Genomic DNA, 17,745 nt, shown 5'->3' with positions numbered 1-17,745 from the left:
CTAACTGACCGTCATTTCTTAAAGCGGTATAAAACCCTGATATAATATTCAATAAAAAACATGTTTTCCTACTTTTTTATATGCCATACGGTTATCATATTTGCATTTGTGCATAAGTATTATTCATTTAGAAGTTAGACATTCCTAAAGTACACTAATTTTACTCTGAGAGCCGACTTTGCATTTTATTTATAACTGCTTTATTCATCCTCTAACGTAATCAGAAAGCATCAGAAAGCATTTATTCTTGTCTCATTGTCTTTGTGAGACCCCATGGTGTATGAGGAGGCTTTGTTTACATTCCTGACTTAATACAATTAAACACTAGATAACATTATGTAGTTTCGGATGCGGCCATGCTCTGCTGGAAGGGAAGCTTCTAAAGCCTGTGTTAACCCTTTAAATGCAGTTCTAGTAAAAAAAAAAATGCCAGTTGTATATAATATGCTGTAAATAATCTATTAGAGCAAAGTATAAATGCTGGGTTTCATTACGCTTTAAAGTAATGATGGCCACTTGTTTTTCTTTACTTAGCTGCTTTTTTCTTGCCATAATACAAATTCAGTCTATTCAGTAGGACTATCAGCTGTGTATCCACCTGACTTCTCTACAATGCAACTGATGGTCCCAACCCCATTTATAAGGCAATAAATCCCACGTATTAAACCTGACAGGGCACACCTGTGAAGTGAAAACCATTTCAGGTGACTACCTCTTGAAGCTCATCAAGAGAATGCCAAGATTGTGCAAAGCAGTAATCAAAGAAAAAGGTGGCTACTTTGAAGAACCTAGAATATGACATACTTTCAGTTGTTTCACACTTTTTGGTTATGTACTATACTTCCACATGTGTGTAACGATTGTGGAATTATCTCCGCGGTCAGCGCGCTGACACTGCGGAAGTCCTCCACAAGCGTATAAAACGACAAAACCCAGCTTTGGTGCAATGCACCTGTAGAGAGAAAGTGAGCACAGAGACAGAATGTATGTGTGTCCACCAATCTAGTCGCCACCCGGCGACGATGAACACACAACAGCGGAAACCAAGTGGGAACGCAATCGCAAGAGTGGCGATTGCCAACAGTGACACAAGACCGAGTAGAGACAGAGCACAAGTGTAGCGAGAAGACACAGCAAACAACAATGATCAGAACGCCAAGGAAAATAACAAACGCACTCGCTAAGCGCGGTCTACGCACGAAAAGCGCAACAGAGACAAAACGCGCCAACCCTAACTAACCAATGTAACACGAAAATGAATAGAGAACGCGAACGCTTGCTAAATGGTTACCTCACCAAGCCTACAGCAAGCGTTCATTCCAGACAAGACAAACAGAAGGAGTAACCAGTAGCAACCGCAGCTCTGGCCTACACTCCCAGACAGAGTACAGAAGGAACTACCGCCACTACCGCTAGGGCGAATGCTATCCAGACAGACAGACAGATGGAGCGACCAGTAGCAACCGCTGCTCTGGCTTGCACCCCTAAGACAGAGTACAGAACGAACCACCGCCACTACCGCTAGGGCGAATGCGATCCCAACAGACAGAACGATTTCCTGTTGACCGCCGCTGGCGACAAGACAATCGCAACAGATAGACAGACAAGGCAATACAGATAATTACAACCTGACTACGCTAGAAGGAATGCTAGTGCGCTCCCAAGGAATTACTCTAAGATAATCTTAGCAAACAATTAGCAAAGGCTGAGACTCCAGGTAACTTAGCAGGAACAAACCTCTATGACCAGCAGGATATTCTGGGAGCAAAAGGTATTTATACTGCAAGCCATCAAAGGAAGCAGCTAAGCAATTTGCATGACAAGTAGATGCAAATTCCTCACCAGCAGAGCAACTCTGAAACTTGCAGAGTGAAGACCGGTCTCCTTTCCAGGGACCTGCAGAACTCAGACCTACAAAATGGTCAAAAAGCTGTCTGTCTGTGCAGACAGCAGAGCGGACCATTACAATGTGTTAATTCATAGTTTGGATGCCTTCAGTGTGAATCTTCAATGTTCATAGTCATGAAAATAAAGAAATCTCTTTGAATGAGAAGGTGTGTCCAAACTTTTGGTCTGTACTGTACGGCCTGAAACACACCAGAGGAGTTTTTCTGAGCGTTTTGAGTTTTTAAATCTGCTGCTAAGGTTATCCTATGTGTCTGTGCACACTGGAGCAATGAGGTTTTGTAAAAAACCCCATAGCATTACATTGGGAAGAGGTTTTGAAACCTCTAAAAGCTCTTCCCAATGTAATGCTATGGGGTTTTTTACAAAACCTCATTGCTCCAGTGTGCACAGACACATAGGATAACATTAGCAGCAGATTTAAAAACTCAAAACGCTCAGAAAAACTCCTCTGGTGTGTTTCAGGCCTACATATATATAGTATTTTTTTCCTCAATTTACTAAGTTTGTATTGCTGAAAATGGTTTCAGTACCAGTAATTCAGAATTATAGGAAAATGTGCACACTATCAACCTTTATGATAACAGAAGTGATACACGAATTTGAACAAAATTGTGAAAAATTATTCAATTAAAAATTGGTAATTGTGCCTAGCTCCAACCTGGGGAATGGACTGGATATATATATATATGTGTGTGTGTGTGTGTGCGTGCGTGCGTGCGTGTGTGTATATACAGTGGCTTGCAAAAGTATTCGGCCCCCTTGAAGTTTTCCACATTTTGTCATATTACTGCCACAGACTAGAGATGTGGCGAACGGTTCCCGAACCGTTCGCCGGCGAACATCTCTAAATCTATGGGCCTCTTACTACTTCCGGGTCGCAATGACCCGGAGTAGTACGCCTGCGCTGCCCGGCGGAGCGCGTCCTAGATCGTTGCCGGGCACTCTCTGCGCATGTGCGTGACGTCATGAGTGACGTCACGCTCATGCGCAGAGAGTGCCCGGCAACAGGAGCGCGATCTAGGACGCGCTCCGCCGGGCAGCGCAGGCGTACTACTCCGGGTCATTGCGACCCGGAAGTAGTAAGAGGCCCATAGAGGTTCGCCAGGCGAACTGTTCGGCCCAACACTACCACAGACACGAATCAATTTTATTAGAATTCCACGTGAAAGACCAATACAAAGTGGTGTACACGTGAGAGGTGGAATGAATATCATACATGATTCCAAACATTTTTTACAAATCAATAACTGCAAAGTGGGGTGTGCGTAATTATTCAGCCCCCTGAGTCAATACTTTGTAGAACCACCTTTTGCTGCAATTACAGCTGCCAGTCTTTTAGGGTATGTCTCTACCAGCTTTGCACATCTAGAGACTGAAATCTTTGCCCATTCTTCTTTGCAAAACAGCTCCAGCTCAGATTAGATGGACAGCGTTTGTGAACAGCAGTTTTCAGATGTTGCCACCGATTCTAGATTGGATTTAGATCTGGACTTTGACTGGGCCATTCTAACACATGGATATGTTTTGTTTTAAACCATTCCATTGTTGCCCTGGCTTTATGTTTAGGGTTGTTGTCTTGCTGGAAGGTGAACCTCTGCCCCAGTCTCAAGTCTTTTGCGAACTCCAAGAGGTTTTCTTCCAAGATTGCCTTGTATTTGGCTCCATCCATCTTCCCATCAACTCTGACCAGCTTCCCTGTCCCTGCTGAAGAGACGCACCCCCAGAGCATGATGCTGCCACCACCATATTTGACAGTAGGGATGGTGTGTTCAGAGTGATGTGCAGTGTTAGTTTTCCGCCACACATAGCATTTTGCATTTTGGCCAAAAAGTTCCATTTTGGTCTCATCTGACCAGAGCACCTTCTTCTACATGGTTGCTGTGTCCCCCATATGGCTTGTGGCAAACTGCAAACGGGACTTCTTATGCTTTTCTGTTAACAGTGGCTTTCTTCTTTCCACTCTTCCATAAAGGCAAACTTTGTGCAGTGGACGACTAATAGTTGTCCTATGGACAGATTCCCTCACCTGAGCAGTAGATCTCTGCAGCTCGTCCAGAGTCACCATGGGCCTCTTGACTGCATTTCTGATCAGCGCTCTCCTTGTTCGGCCTGTGAGTTTAGGTGGATGGCCTTGTCTTGGTAGGTTTACAATTGTGCCATACGTCTTCCATTTCTGAATGATCGCTTGAACAGTGCTCCGTGGGATGTTCAAGGCTTTGGAAATCTTTTTGTAGCCTAAGCCTGCTTTAAATTTCTCAATAACTTGATCCCTGACCTGTCTGGTGTGTTCTTTGGACTTCATGGTGTTGTTGCTCCCAAGATTCTCTTAGAAAACCTCTGAGGCCATCACAGAGCAACTGTATTTGTACTGGCATTAGATTACACACAGGTGCACTCCATTTAGTCATTAGCACTCATCAGGCAATGTCTATGGGTAACTGGCTGCACTCAGACCAAAGGGGGCTGAATAATTACGCACACCCCACTTTGCAGTTATTTATTTGTAAAAAATGTTTGGAATCATGTATGATTTCCGTTCCACCTCTCACATGTACACCACTTTGTATTGGCCTTTCATGTGGAATTCCAATAAAATTGATTCATGTTTGTGGCAGTAATATGACAAAATGTGGAAAACTTCAAGGGGGCCGAATACTTTTGCAACCCACCGTGTGTGTGTGTGTGTGTATATATATATATATATATATATATATATATATATATATATATATATATATATATATATATATATATATATATATATATATATATATATACTCACTGACCCTTTCAATCCACTACAGCTCTCCCTGTATCTCTCTATTCCTACAACTGGAGAGTGAAAGCAGGAAACGGAGTGAGAAACATACACACACTCCCATTTACAAAGTTCTAATTCCTTTTGGTTGCAAGAGACAGGCTCTACATGTTCTGTTTCTTTGCAATGATACCTGAGAAATCTTTATTGGATTTAAAACAGGAAATTGCAAACTACCCCGAAAAAAATGGCAAATTTAGGCAGCATGTTAGTGACAATTTCTCTTTATGCAAATCAGCCAGATTCACAGCAAATTTAAGTTCACACATTTCACCTGCTTATCCTTAGACCTTACTCCTTGTCCTATCCCTTTATTACCCACACATGAAATAGTGAGAGAAGAACTGGGTAGAGGCATGTGAGCCCAGATCACCTGAATTCTTAAAGAGACTCTGAAGTGAGAATAAATCTCGCTTCAGAGCTCATAGTTAGCAGGGGCATGTGTGCCCCTGCTAAAACGCCGATATCCCGCGGATAAACGGGGGTCCCTTCACCCCCAAACCCACCCCTTTGGTCGCAAGTTGGTCGTAAATCTTCTTCTTCCTGGAGGCAGGGCTAATGGCTGCAGCCCTGCCTTCAGTCGCGTCTATCAGACGTGCATCGCTGCCTCTCCCCCGCCCCTCTCAGTGAAGGAAGACTGAGAGGGGCGGGGGAGAGTCGGAGATACGCGTCTGACAGACGCGCGTGGGGCAGGGCTGCAGCATTTAGCCCTGCCCCAACCAGGAATCGCTCCCCAGCTGCACCGAGGGGATTTGGGGGTGAAGGGACCCCCGTTAAGCCGCGGAATAGCGGCGTTTTAGCAGGGGCACACATGCCCCTGCTAACTATGAGGTCTGAAGCGAGATTTATTCTCGCTTCAGACTCTCTTTAACATCATATTGATAAGGATCTGTTCAGCTACAGTGCTGGATACAAAGAGTTAATAAATCAGCAGCAGAGAGGAACTTACAAATGAGAGGTGTCTCCTATGGTGAATCTTAGAACTACCATGCTGTAGAGCTTTCTGGGTCAAATTAGTAATTTTTTCAAAAGAAACAATGACAAATCTGGGAGAGGTACCTAAGGCTTTAAACTGGAATGTTGCTGCAAATACTCAAATCTTACTTACTTCATCAAATATCATGTACTTGATCCTTTTCACCCATATTTGGTGATGTGGAGATAGCAGAAGAATTTCTAAGCACTGTGGCACTGTTACTAACACCTGTATAGAAAACACAAAGCACATAGTACACTTATGAATGAATATGTTACATACATATTAATGCATTTTGTACTGCATAATGAATTACCATGGGCTTGATTTACTAAACCGTGATAATTGATATCACAGTCACGCTAGCATTTTGCGTGCACTAACGCAAATTTTCGCACACAAAATGCATGTTTTTGCACAAAAATTTGTGCTCTGCACGTAAAAATACACGTTACCGCACGCAAATGTGGGGGAGATATAAGCATTATAACACGCGCAAAAAACGCTAGCGCAACCGTGATATCAGTTGTCACGGTTTAGTGAATCAAGCCCCATATGCTTACATCTGGACATAATTGTATTGTAAAGTCCAACTCCTCTTTAATCTTAGATCTTAATCTGTTGCTTCTTGATCTGGGAGAAGCACACATGCTGCGTGTGTGCTAGGCTTTAAAAGGAATAGTTTGTTTTGTGCTGACAAAAGCGTGTGATAGTTGAGTCGGAACAGGTGAATTGGGCACCAATAGGCATGTAATAGATGTAGCACCAAGGTGTGGTGATTTGGGCACCCAATACTAGCAGAGTAGCTATTAGTAGTGAATCAGCTGGTAGCAGTACTAGCCAATCAGCTAGTGGTTGAGCGGTAAGTATCTTTAGCCCGGATGGTTAGTGTTAGTGAGGGTTAGGCATGGAGGAGTAAGGCTAGATCCACACTGGCCCGTTGCAGATCAGATCCATTTTACATGATCCGTTTTTCAAAAAAAAAATTTCCTTCCCCCGTTTTTCCTAAAAATATGATATTTTTGCAGCATGTTTCCAGTCCGTTGAAATGTATGCCCAGCCATGGGGGAGAGGCAGCCGCCATACTGGAGGGGTGTAGCAGGCAGGACGGGGGTGGCAGCAGTCAGCGGGGGCGTCCCCCCCTCCCTCACCTGGGTCCCCCTTCCCTGCTAACCCTCCAGCTAGTTTCAGAAAACTTGTTACAATAGCAGGGAGCCGGGAGCTTACCTACTTATCTACTCCTTTGGTTCACGATCCGGTTCTTTTTAATGAATCGATTTGAATGAATTGATTCATTGAAAAGAGTCAAACTTACCATCACTACGTGTCACTGCCTGCAATTCCGACCTCTATACTTCAGAGGGCGGCATTGCAGGCAGTGGCTTTAGTGATGGGACATTTGGCTCTTTTCAATGAATCAATTCATTCAAATCGATTCATTAAAAAGAACCGGATCATGAACCAAAGGAGTAGATAAGTAGGTAAGCTCCCGGCTCCCTGCTATTGTACCAAGTTTTCCAAAACTAGCTGGACGGGTAGCGGGGAGGGGGACCCAGGTGAGGGTGGGGGACATCCCCCCCCCCCGCTGACTGCTGCCACCCCCATCCTGCCTGCTATCACCCTCCAGCATGGCAGCCCCCTCTCCCACCCCCCAGGCTGTGACACAGAAACGGATCTGTTTCTGTGTTAAAATTTGCCTGAGTAGAGGGAAATCAGTTTTCCCATTGCCTGCCACTACCACTGCGTGTATCAGGGTCCAGATTAATTGCGTAAAAATGCAGCAGATCCGGACCTTCCATTCAGGTTTTGAAATCAGGTCCCTGCAAACGCAGACGGATCCGTTTTTTTTCTTGGGTGAAGGCGGCTGCTATTTTTAACATTGCTGTCTGTGGCTCCGTTTTTAGTTGGAAATCAGTAGGAGGGTGGGAGCAACACATGCAGTCCCCAAGTGTCTTTGCCTTCTGAGGAAACCACCTACAACTAAGTAATATTTTAATATTAAAATAGATTCTGTAAAGTACTGTTTAGCCAGAGAAAAATTTACGAATGAAAAATTGGTAATTGTGCATAGCTCCAACCTGGGGAATGGACTGGATAATTTTGGAAAATTGAATTTACCGAGGTTTGGTTAAAAAAATAACATGTCTCATCCATGAGTTGTGCTGTTCCATCTTACTCCTTTCTCTACTAAGAAATATAAGAATACTATGATCCCTCACATGTTGAACTCAGCTAAAAGTCTTATTGCCACCTATTGGAAACACCAAGACTTGCCCCAAATTAGAGAGTGGATAATGAAAATAGAAAAAGTACATCAGGCTGAGGAAACTATCCTCCTGGGTAGAGATAGGATTGATAAATCCAGAGCGGTTTGGTATCCATGGATGGAATTACAGGAGACAGATGAGTATAAAGAGAGGACTCAATGAGCCAGTCTAACTACTGATAAACTGACATGATATCTTATTCCCTCCATCTCTCTTTCTTTATTAAAGGGACTCCAAGCACCTCTCATGGGCATGCTTTTAAGCCAGACGACTTCCAACAAAATCGTGCTATGACCCCTCTGGAGGAGCCTCTTGCAATGGCCATGTGTGTCACTTCCTCTTCCTGCTTCAGTGATTCACTTCTCTAACAGAGAAGACAGGTGGGAGCTCAGTCTGGGCAGGAGTAGGAGGAGGTGTTACTAGCCATTGATTTCAGAGGCAGAGCGGAGGAGGAGGGGGATTAGGTTTTTTTCACAGGCTGAGTGCTCAAGATACAGATAAGCCTGCCTCTGTGTAATGTTTACAAACAACATGGCTGCTGTCATTGTATCACAGGAAGAAATAATAATTTTCTATTAAAGCTGTTTGCAGCTAGATTTGCTTTAGATAAGATATATAGACAAGTCAGTGGCGTCCCTACCATAGTGCGCAGGGGGGCGGGGCGCACCGGGTGTCAGACACCCAGGGGGGTGTCACCACGACCCCCCACAGCAGCACAGCAGGAGGGAGAAGCAGGGCTAGAAGGAGGGGCAGTGGGGGCAGCGGCGCGGAGGGGGGAAATATCCCCCCCCCTCCCTCACCTGGGACCCCTCCTTCTGCCTCTCTCCCCCTCCAGAATAGCGGCGACAAGTGCGGGGCGGCCGGAGGCGTATGAACAATTACTCACCTGATTTCCACGTTCCAAGCGTGGAGCGCAGCGTCATGACGTCACAGGTCTCTGTCTTCAATGCCGCCCACTGTGCTTCCTGATTAGTGGAAGCACAGTGGGCGGCATTGGAGGCGGAGACCTGTAACGTCATGACGCTGGGAACGCGGAGATTAGGTGAGTAATTGTCTATACGCCTCCGGCCACCCCGCACTTGTCGCAGCTATTCTGGAGGGGGAGAGAGAGGCAGAAGGAGGGGTCCCAGGTGAGGGAGGGGGGGATATTTCCCCCCTCCCCACCGCTGCCCCCACTGCCCCTTCTTCTAGCGCTGCTTCTCCCCCTCCTGGGCATCTTTACTGGGGGGGGGGAAACTGTACTAGCTATACTGGGGGCAGCTATACTGGGGGCAACTATACCAGCTATACTGGGGGCAACTATACCAGCTATACTGGGGGCAACTATACTGGGGGCAACTAAACTAGCTATACTGGGGGCAACTATACCAGCTATACTGGGGGCAACTATACCAGCTATACTGGGGGCAACTATACCAACTATACTGGGGGCAGCTATACTGGGGGCAACTAAACTAGCTATACTGGGGGCAACTAAACTAGCTATACTGGGGGCAGGTATACTAGCTATACTGGGGGCAGCTATACTGGGGGCAGGTATACTGGGGGCAACTAAACTAGCTATACTGGGGGGGCAACTAAACTAGCTATACTGGGGGCAACTAAACTAGCTATACTGGGGGCAACTATACCAGCTATACTGGGGGCAACTATACCAGCTATACTGGGGGCAACTATACCATCTATACTGGTGACAACTATACCAGCTATACTGGGGGCAACTATACCAGCTATACTGGGGGCAACTATACCAGCTATACTGGGGGCAACTATACTAGCTATACTGGGGGCAACTATACCAGCTATACTGGGGGCAACTATACCAGCTATACTGGGGGCAGCTATACTGGGGGCAACTAAACTAGCTATACTGGGGGCAACTAAACTAGCTATACTGGGGCAGGTATTCTAGCTATACTGGGGGCAGCTATACTGGGGGCAGGTATACTAGCTATACTGGGGGCAGCTATACTGGGGGCAACTAAACTAGCTATACTGGGGGGCAACTAAACTAGCTATACTGGGGGGCAACTAAACTAGCTATACTGAGGGCAGGTATACTAGCTATGCTGGGGGCAGCTATACTGGGGGCAACTATACTAGCTATACTGGGGGCAACTAAACTAGCTATACTGGGGCAACTAAACTAGCTATACTGGGGCAACTAAACCAGCTATACTGGAGGCAACTATACTAGCTATACTGGGGGCAACTAGTTTCACTGGGGGCAACTATACTAGCTTCACTGGGGGCAACTATACTGGGGGAAACTACTAGCTATACTGGGGCAACTATACTAGCTAATACTTTAAATTACAGTTAGCTCCGCCCTCATCCGGTCATGACCACGCCCATTTTTTGCCGCGAAGCACGTCGCAGGTTGTGGCCACGCCCATTTTTAGGGGGGGTGTCTTTTAATACCCAGCACCGGGTGCCAAATGCCCTAGGTACGCCACTGAGACAAGTTACTTGTTATAGTTAGTTTTTCATCTCGGATCCGCTTTAATCTCCTTCCAGAAGATTTGAGGGCAAGTGGCAACACACACTAACCCCCCTCCCCTCCTCACCACCACTAATGGGATGTGCACGAGTCATGAGCTACATCCCCTCCCAGAAGTTAATGAAGGAAATGGGAGGGCACTATGATAATGCAGCTTACCTACACAAGATCCAGAACCATTCTGTGTTGACTTGATGTCAAGACCTCACTTCAGCCCTGGATTTTAGTAAGACATTGTTTTTAATTTTTCTGCCTAATATATATACAGTATATATATATATATATATATATATATATATATATATATATACTGTATATATCTGCTTTTTCATCCCTGATTCCACAATATGGTAATTAGATGATACTGACCTGACAGTTCAATGCATCACAACGATAATCTCTTGTAAAAACACCACAGATAGCCATTCCTTTTGGCAGATCTTTGGTGAACTGATTAATTACCATAGCCACTACTTGATTGACAAGAGCCTAAAATGGGGGAAAAACATATTGAAATTTCTGAAACAGATCATAACATTTTATTGAAAGACTGCATGTTGTTAGATACACTGTACAGTACATGATATTGCAATATTGCCAAGGTAGCTAACTGTGACAATTATATTGAAAATCCCTTTGATGTACACAGAACTGAGTATGTATTGCTGTCTAAAGTGTATGAAGAGATTGAGAAAAACATACAAATAACTTTAGTTTGTCTCCATGAAGCTGTATTTCTCATATGTTTTCAGCCCCGTTTCTAGGAGTGTGCCAGGCACGTGGCAGCCCTGAGCGGCATGAAGGAGGGGGGCGCAGTAATGGAGGGGGAGCCGCAGCCACACTGAGGCGCATAGAGGGGAGCCCGACTTCTCCCTCCCTTTCCCCCGGGGCTCCCCTCCGCGCTCCCCCCTTCGCATAGATCCAGTTTTGTGACCCAGTACCCAGAAAACTATAGGTTCCATCTGAAGATTGCTAAAGAGGAGATATTGCTAGACATTTACCTTAGTAGGCGCAACATATACCACCACACCATCATGGCTTTCTGTTAACACTTTCTCCATGCAGTAGTACGAAGCATACGTTTTCCCTGAAGATGTTGGAGCAACTATCACTGCAGATTCATTGTTGTCAACCACGTCAAGGAGTTCCCTCTGTCGTGGGAAAATTGTATTAATTGTTTGACACATCCTGAAATGCAGCCTTCTGCAAAAGTTCTTCACAAGAGGGTTTTGATGGCAAAAGTGTTTGGCAAACATCACATTAAATCAGTAATCCTCCCCCCTTTTGTAAGTGTCCCAAAATTGGACACCTGCCATGTCAGATTTTTTTATTGTACTGGCTCTAGTTTCATCCAAGCACAACCTGCTATCTATTTGCCAAAGCTGTGATTAATGACCCTCAAAATGGTTCAAAGTTTAGAACAGAAAAGGAACATTAGACTGGAACAGAATGAGGTGAGACTGAAGTGTTAAAATTCCTCCACTTTGTTTCCTCCAACCACAGTGTACTGTGTATGTAAGTCATATTTTATAATATTAGGGAATCTCTTATTTTTCTTAAACTAACAGATCTATGTTCTTTTTTCATGGTGTTTTGTTTATTTACAAACTTGAAATACATTACCTGCCATGTGTCTGGAATAAAATGCTGGACTCTAGGATCTGGGTCAGTTCTGTCATCTTTTTTCAAATATGGACCCATATGCTGCATTTGAAAACGAGATGACCCATTCCCAACTGCATACTTGCTGTCCTTGTTAGCACTGCTTGTTGCCTAAAACAAAAACACATACATAGGAAAATCTCATATATATAATTTGCTGGAAATAACACATTGATATATCCAGCGCTAATAAAACAGAAATTTAATAATTAATTTACTAACTGGACATTTCTGAAATCCTTCCAGTTATGGTAACACAGAATTTTGTACAAATGTGCCCAATACCACACCTTTGCAATAACAGTAGTAATGCACAAGTAGTAGTAACAAATGCACAAGTGGTAACAATAGCAGTAATTGCAGTTATAGTACTAACTCAGAATTATAACCTTTACCAGAACATCAGTAACACATAATTATTTGCAAATATATACAGTATATAGTATATGTAGTATCACACAGTTATATGCAAACTAGTGTTGGGCGAACATCTAGATGTTCGGGTTCGGGCCGAACAGGCCGAACATGGCCGCGATGTTCGGGTGTTCGACCCGAACTCCGAACATAATGGAAGTCAATGGGGACCCGAACTTTTGTGCTTTGTAAAGCCTCCTTACATGCTACATACCCCAAATTTACAGGGTATGTGCACCTTGGGAGTGGGTACAAGAGGAAATTTTTTTTTAGCAAAAAGAGGTTATAGTTTTTGAGAAAATCGATTTTAAAGTTTCAAAGGGAAAACTGTCTTTTAAATGCGGGAAATGTCTGTTTTCTTTGCACAGGTAACATGCTTTTTGTCGGCATGCAGTCATAAATGTAATACATATAAGAGGTTCCAGGAAAAAGGACCGGTAACGCTAACCCAGCAGCAGCACACGTGATGGAACAGGAGGAGGGTGGCGCAGGAGGAGAAGGCCACGCTTTGTGAGACACAACAACCCAGGCCTTGCATGAGGACAAGAAGCGTGCGGATAGCATGCTTTGTACCGCCATGCAGTCATAAATTTAATAAAGATAAGTGGTTCAATAAACAGGGACCACGCGGCAACGCTAACCCAGCAGCAGCAGACGTGATGGAACAGGAGGAGGCGCAGGAGGAGAAGGCCACGCTTTGTGAGACACAACAACCTAGGCCTTGCATGAGGACAAGAAGCGTGCGGATAGCATGCTTTGTACCGCCATGCAGTCATAAATGTAATAAAGATAAGAGGTTCCATAAACAGGGACCGGCAACGCTAACCCAGCAGCAGCAGCAGCACACGTGATGGAACAGGAGCAGGCGCAGGAGGAGAAGGCCACGCTTTGTGAGACACAACAACCCAGGCCTTGCATGAGGTACCGCCATGCAGTCATAAATGTAATAAAGATAAGTGGTTCAATAAACAGGGACCACGCGGCAACGCTAACCCAGCAGCAGCAGACGTGATGGAACAGGAGGAGGCGCAGGAGGAGAAGGCCACGCTTTGTGAGACACAACAACCCAGGCCTTGCATGAGGACAAGAAGCGTGCGGATAGCATGCTTTGTACCGCCATGCAGTCATAAATTTAATAAAGATAAGTGGTTCAATAAACAGGGACCACGCGGCAACGCTAACCCAGCAGCAGCAGACGTGATGGAACAGGAGGAGGCGCAGGAGGAGAAGGCCACGCTTTGTGAGACACAACAACCCAGGCCTTGCATGAGGACAAGAAGCGTGCGGATAGCATGCTTTGTACCGCCATGCAGTCATAAATGTAATAAAGATAAGAGGTTCCATAAACAGGGACCGGCAACGCTAACCCAGCAGCAGCAGCAGCACACGTGATGGAACAGGAGCAGGCGCAGGAGGAGAAGGCCACGCTTTGTGAGACACAACAACCCAGGCCTTGCATGAGGTACCGCCATGCAGTCATAAATGTAATAAAGATAAGTGGTTCAATAAACAGGGACCACGCGGCAACGCTAACCCAGCAGCAGCAGACGTGATGGAACAGGAGGAGGCACAGGAGGAGAAGGCCACGCTTTGTGAGACACAACAACCCAGGCCTTGCATGACGACAAGAAGCGTGCGGATAGCATGCTTTGTACCGCCATGCAGTCATAAATTTAATAAAGATAAGTGGTTCAATAAACAGGGACCACGCGGCAACGCTAACCCAGCAGCAGCAGACGTGATGGAACAGGAGGAGGCGCAGGAGGAGAAGGCCACGCTTTGTGAGACACAACAACCCAGCCCTTGCGTGAGGGCAAGAAGCGTGCGGATAGCATGCTTTGTACCGCCATGCAGTCATAAATGTAATAAAGATAAGTGGTTCAATAAACAGGGACCACGCGGCAACGCTAACCCAGCAGCAGCAGACGTGATGGAACAGGAGGAGGCGCAGGAGGAGAAGGCCACGCTTTGTGAGACACAACAACCCAGGCCTTGCATGAGGACAAGAAGCGTGCGGATAGCATGCTTTGTACCGCCATGCAGTCATAAATTTAATAAAGATAAGTGGTTCAATAAACAGGGACCACGCGGCAACGCTAACCCAGCAGCAGCAGACGTGATGGAACAGGAGGAGGCGCAGGAGGAAAAGGCCACGCTTTGTGAGACACAACAACCCAGGCCTTGCATGAGGACAAGAAGCGTGCGGATAGCATGCTTTGTACCGCCATGCAGTCATAAATGTAATAAAGATAAGTGGTTCAATAAACAGGGACCGGCAACGCTAACCCAGCAGCAGCAGCAGCACACGTGATGGAACAGGAGGAGGCGCAGGAGGAGAAGGCCACGCTTTGTGAGACACAACAACCCAGGCCTTGCATGAGGATAAGAAGCGTGCGGATAGCATGCTTTGTACCGCCATGCAGTCATAAATTTAATAAAGATAAGTGGTTCAATAAACAGGGACCACGCGGCAACGCTAACCCAGCAGCAGCAGACGTGATGGAACAGGAGGAGGCGCAGGAGGAAAAGGCCACGCTTTGTGAGACACAACAACCCAGGCCTTGCATGAGGACAAGAAGCGTGCGGATAGCATGCTTTGTACCGCCATGCAGTCATAAATGTAATAAAGATAAGTGGTTCAATAAACAGGGACCGGCAACGCTAACCCAGCAGCAGCAGCAGCACACGTGATGGAACAGGAGCAGGCGCAGGAGGAGAAGGCCACGCTTTGTGAGACACAACAACCCAGGCCTTGCATGAGGACAAAAAGCGTGCGGATATAGCACCAATGCTTTTTGCCGCCATGCAGTCATAAATGTAATACAGATGAGAGGTTCAATAAACAGGGACCGGTAACGCTACACCATCCCAGATGTTCATTGGTCATTTTACTTGGTTGGGGTCCTGGAGTGTTGCGTAGTCGTTTCCAATCCAGGATTGATTCATTTTAATTTGAGTCAGACGGTCTGCATTTTCTGTGGAGAGGCGGATACGCCGATCTGTGACGATGCCTCCGGCAGCACTGAAACAGCGTTCCGACATAACGCTGGCTGCCGGGCAAGCCAGCACCTCTATTGCGTACATTGCCAGTTCGTGCCAGGTGTCTAGCTTCGATACCCAATAGTTGAAGGGTGCAGATTGATTGTTCGACACAGCTACGTCATCTGACATGTAGTCCTTGACCATCTTCTCCAGGCGATCGGTGTTGGAGGTGGATCTGCACGCTTCCTGTTCAGTGGGCTGCTGCTGCATGGGTGTCAGAAAATTTTCCCACTCCAAGGACACTGCCGATACCGTTCCCTTTTGGGCACTAGCTGCGGCTTGCGTTGTTTGCTGCCCTCCTGGTCGTCCTGGGTTTGCGGAAGTCAGTCTGTCGGCGTACAACTGGCTAGAGGAGGGGGAGGATGTCAATCTCCTCTCTAAAGTCTCCACAAGGGCCTGCTGGTATTCTTCCATTTTGACCTGTCTGACTCTTTCTTCAAGCAGTTTTGGAACATTGTGTTTGTACCGTGGATCCAGAAGGGTATAAACCCAGTAATTGGTGTTGTCCAGAATGCGCACAATGCGTGGGTCGCGTTCAATGCAGTCTAGCATGAATTGAGCCATGTGTGCAAGAGTCCTACCAGAATCCTCATCATCCTCTTGTGAGCGTTGCAATAGTTGTTGTGATGCATCATAGTCGTCACCTTCCTCCTGGTCTGCTTCTGCTGACCATTCGCGCTGAATTGTGGAAGTCCAACGTGCACCGCTCTGGCCCTCGTCAGTGGTGGCATGAAATTCCTGCTCCAACTCCAGCTGTTCCTCCTCCTCTTCTTCGTCATAGCTGCTGGGGCCAGCGTTCCCTGAGGCGGATGGCCTGATGTTGGTACCATCACGCTGATCGTTTTCTCCTTCAGATTCCCCCAGTTGCATCATGACAGCTGTTTCCTTGATTTTCAACATTGACCTCTTCAGTAAACACAGCAGTGGTATGGTAATGCTGACTGAAGAGTTGTCACTGCTCACAAGCAACGTGGATTGCTCAAAATTTTGGAGGACTTGGCAGAGGTCCAACATGTTGGCCCAATCGGATCCACAGAAGCTTGGCAGCTGGCCGGATGCGCCTCGGTACTGCGCCGTCATGTACTGGACCACTGCACTCTTCTGCTCACAAAAGCGTGCTAGCATGTGCAGCGTAGAATTCCAGCGCGTAGGGACATCACACAGCAAGCGATGGTGGGGGAGATTGAAGCGCTCCTGCATCTTGGCGAGTGCCCCCGAAGCAGTACTGGAATTTCTACAATGTTTGGCCACTCGACGCACCTTCAACAGAAGATCGGCCACGCCTGGGTATGTCCTCAGGAACCGCTGAACTACTAGGTTCATCACATGCGCCAGGCAAGGGATGTGTGTCAGCTTAGCCAACCTTAAAGCGCGAATGAGATTACTCCCATTATCACACACAACAATGCCCGGTTTCAAGTCCAGCGGTGCCAGCCACAAATCCGTCTGTTCCTTTATTCCCTTCCAAATTTCCTCCCCTGTGTGCTGCTTATCCCCAAGGCAGATCAGCTTCAGCAACGCTTGCTGACGCATGCCAACAGCTGTGCTGCACTGCTTCCACGATCCTACTGCTGCTGGGTTAGCGTTTCCGAATGAGGTACAGCTTTGAGATGCGTTGGAGGAGAAGGAGTCAGAGAGGTAGGTGCTGCTGTTGTTATCCAGTGGGAGGGACGGCGGTGCAGCTGTTTGCGGCGTGGGCAACACCCGCGCCGTAGCAGGTGAGGAATCGCTGCCAGGCTCCACAAGGTTCACCCAGTGCGCGGTAAGGGAGATGTATCGACCCTGGCCGAACGCACTCGTCCAAGTGTCAGTGGTGAGGTGAACCTTGCAGGCAACGGCATTCTTCAAGCTTCGGGTTATTTTGCTGACCACGTGCTCATGCAACTCAGGCACTGCAGAGCGCGCAAAGTGGTAGCGGCTGGGAACCACGTAACGTGGGATGGCCACTGACATCATGCCCTTGAAGCTGTTTGTCTCCACCACTCGATATGGCAGCATTTCGCAGGCCAGAAGCTTGGCTATGCTGGCTGTTACTGCCACGGCCCGGGGGTCATTTGCTGGCAATTTCCTCTTGCGCTCAAACATCTCCGACACAGACAACTGAACCGTAGCGCTGCACACGGAAGGGCTGTTGGTTGTTGTGTTTGATGAACACTGG

At 46.6% G+C, this 17,745-nt stretch overlaps 1 protein-coding gene across 1 annotated transcript in view; it reads right to left on the bottom strand.

Moving 5' to 3' along the window:
- LOC137563181 (probable ATP-dependent RNA helicase DDX60) overlaps window positions 1-17,745 on the bottom strand; it is a 231,692-nt gene that overhangs the window by 119,350 nt on the left and 94,597 nt on the right. Inside the window, exons 15-18 of the mRNA XM_068275363.1 lie at window positions 12,093-12,242; window positions 11,471-11,620; window positions 10,839-10,958; window positions 5,835-5,930 (exon numbers count right to left, since the gene is read on the bottom strand). Coding sequence (XP_068131464.1) covers window positions 5,835-5,930; window positions 10,839-10,958; window positions 11,471-11,620; window positions 12,093-12,242 — 516 coding nt within the window. The remainder of the gene's footprint in view (window positions 1-5,834; window positions 5,931-10,838; window positions 10,959-11,470; window positions 11,621-12,092; window positions 12,243-17,745) is intronic.

This window comes from Hyperolius riggenbachi, chromosome 1, assembly GCF_040937935.1.
Source record: "Hyperolius riggenbachi isolate aHypRig1 chromosome 1, aHypRig1.pri, whole genome shotgun sequence".
In the NCBI taxonomy this organism is placed as follows: Eukaryota; Metazoa; Chordata; class Amphibia; order Anura; family Hyperoliidae; genus Hyperolius; species Hyperolius riggenbachi.
Note: the sequence above shows the minus strand (reverse complement) of the source record. Positions and strands in the feature narration are given on the sequence as shown.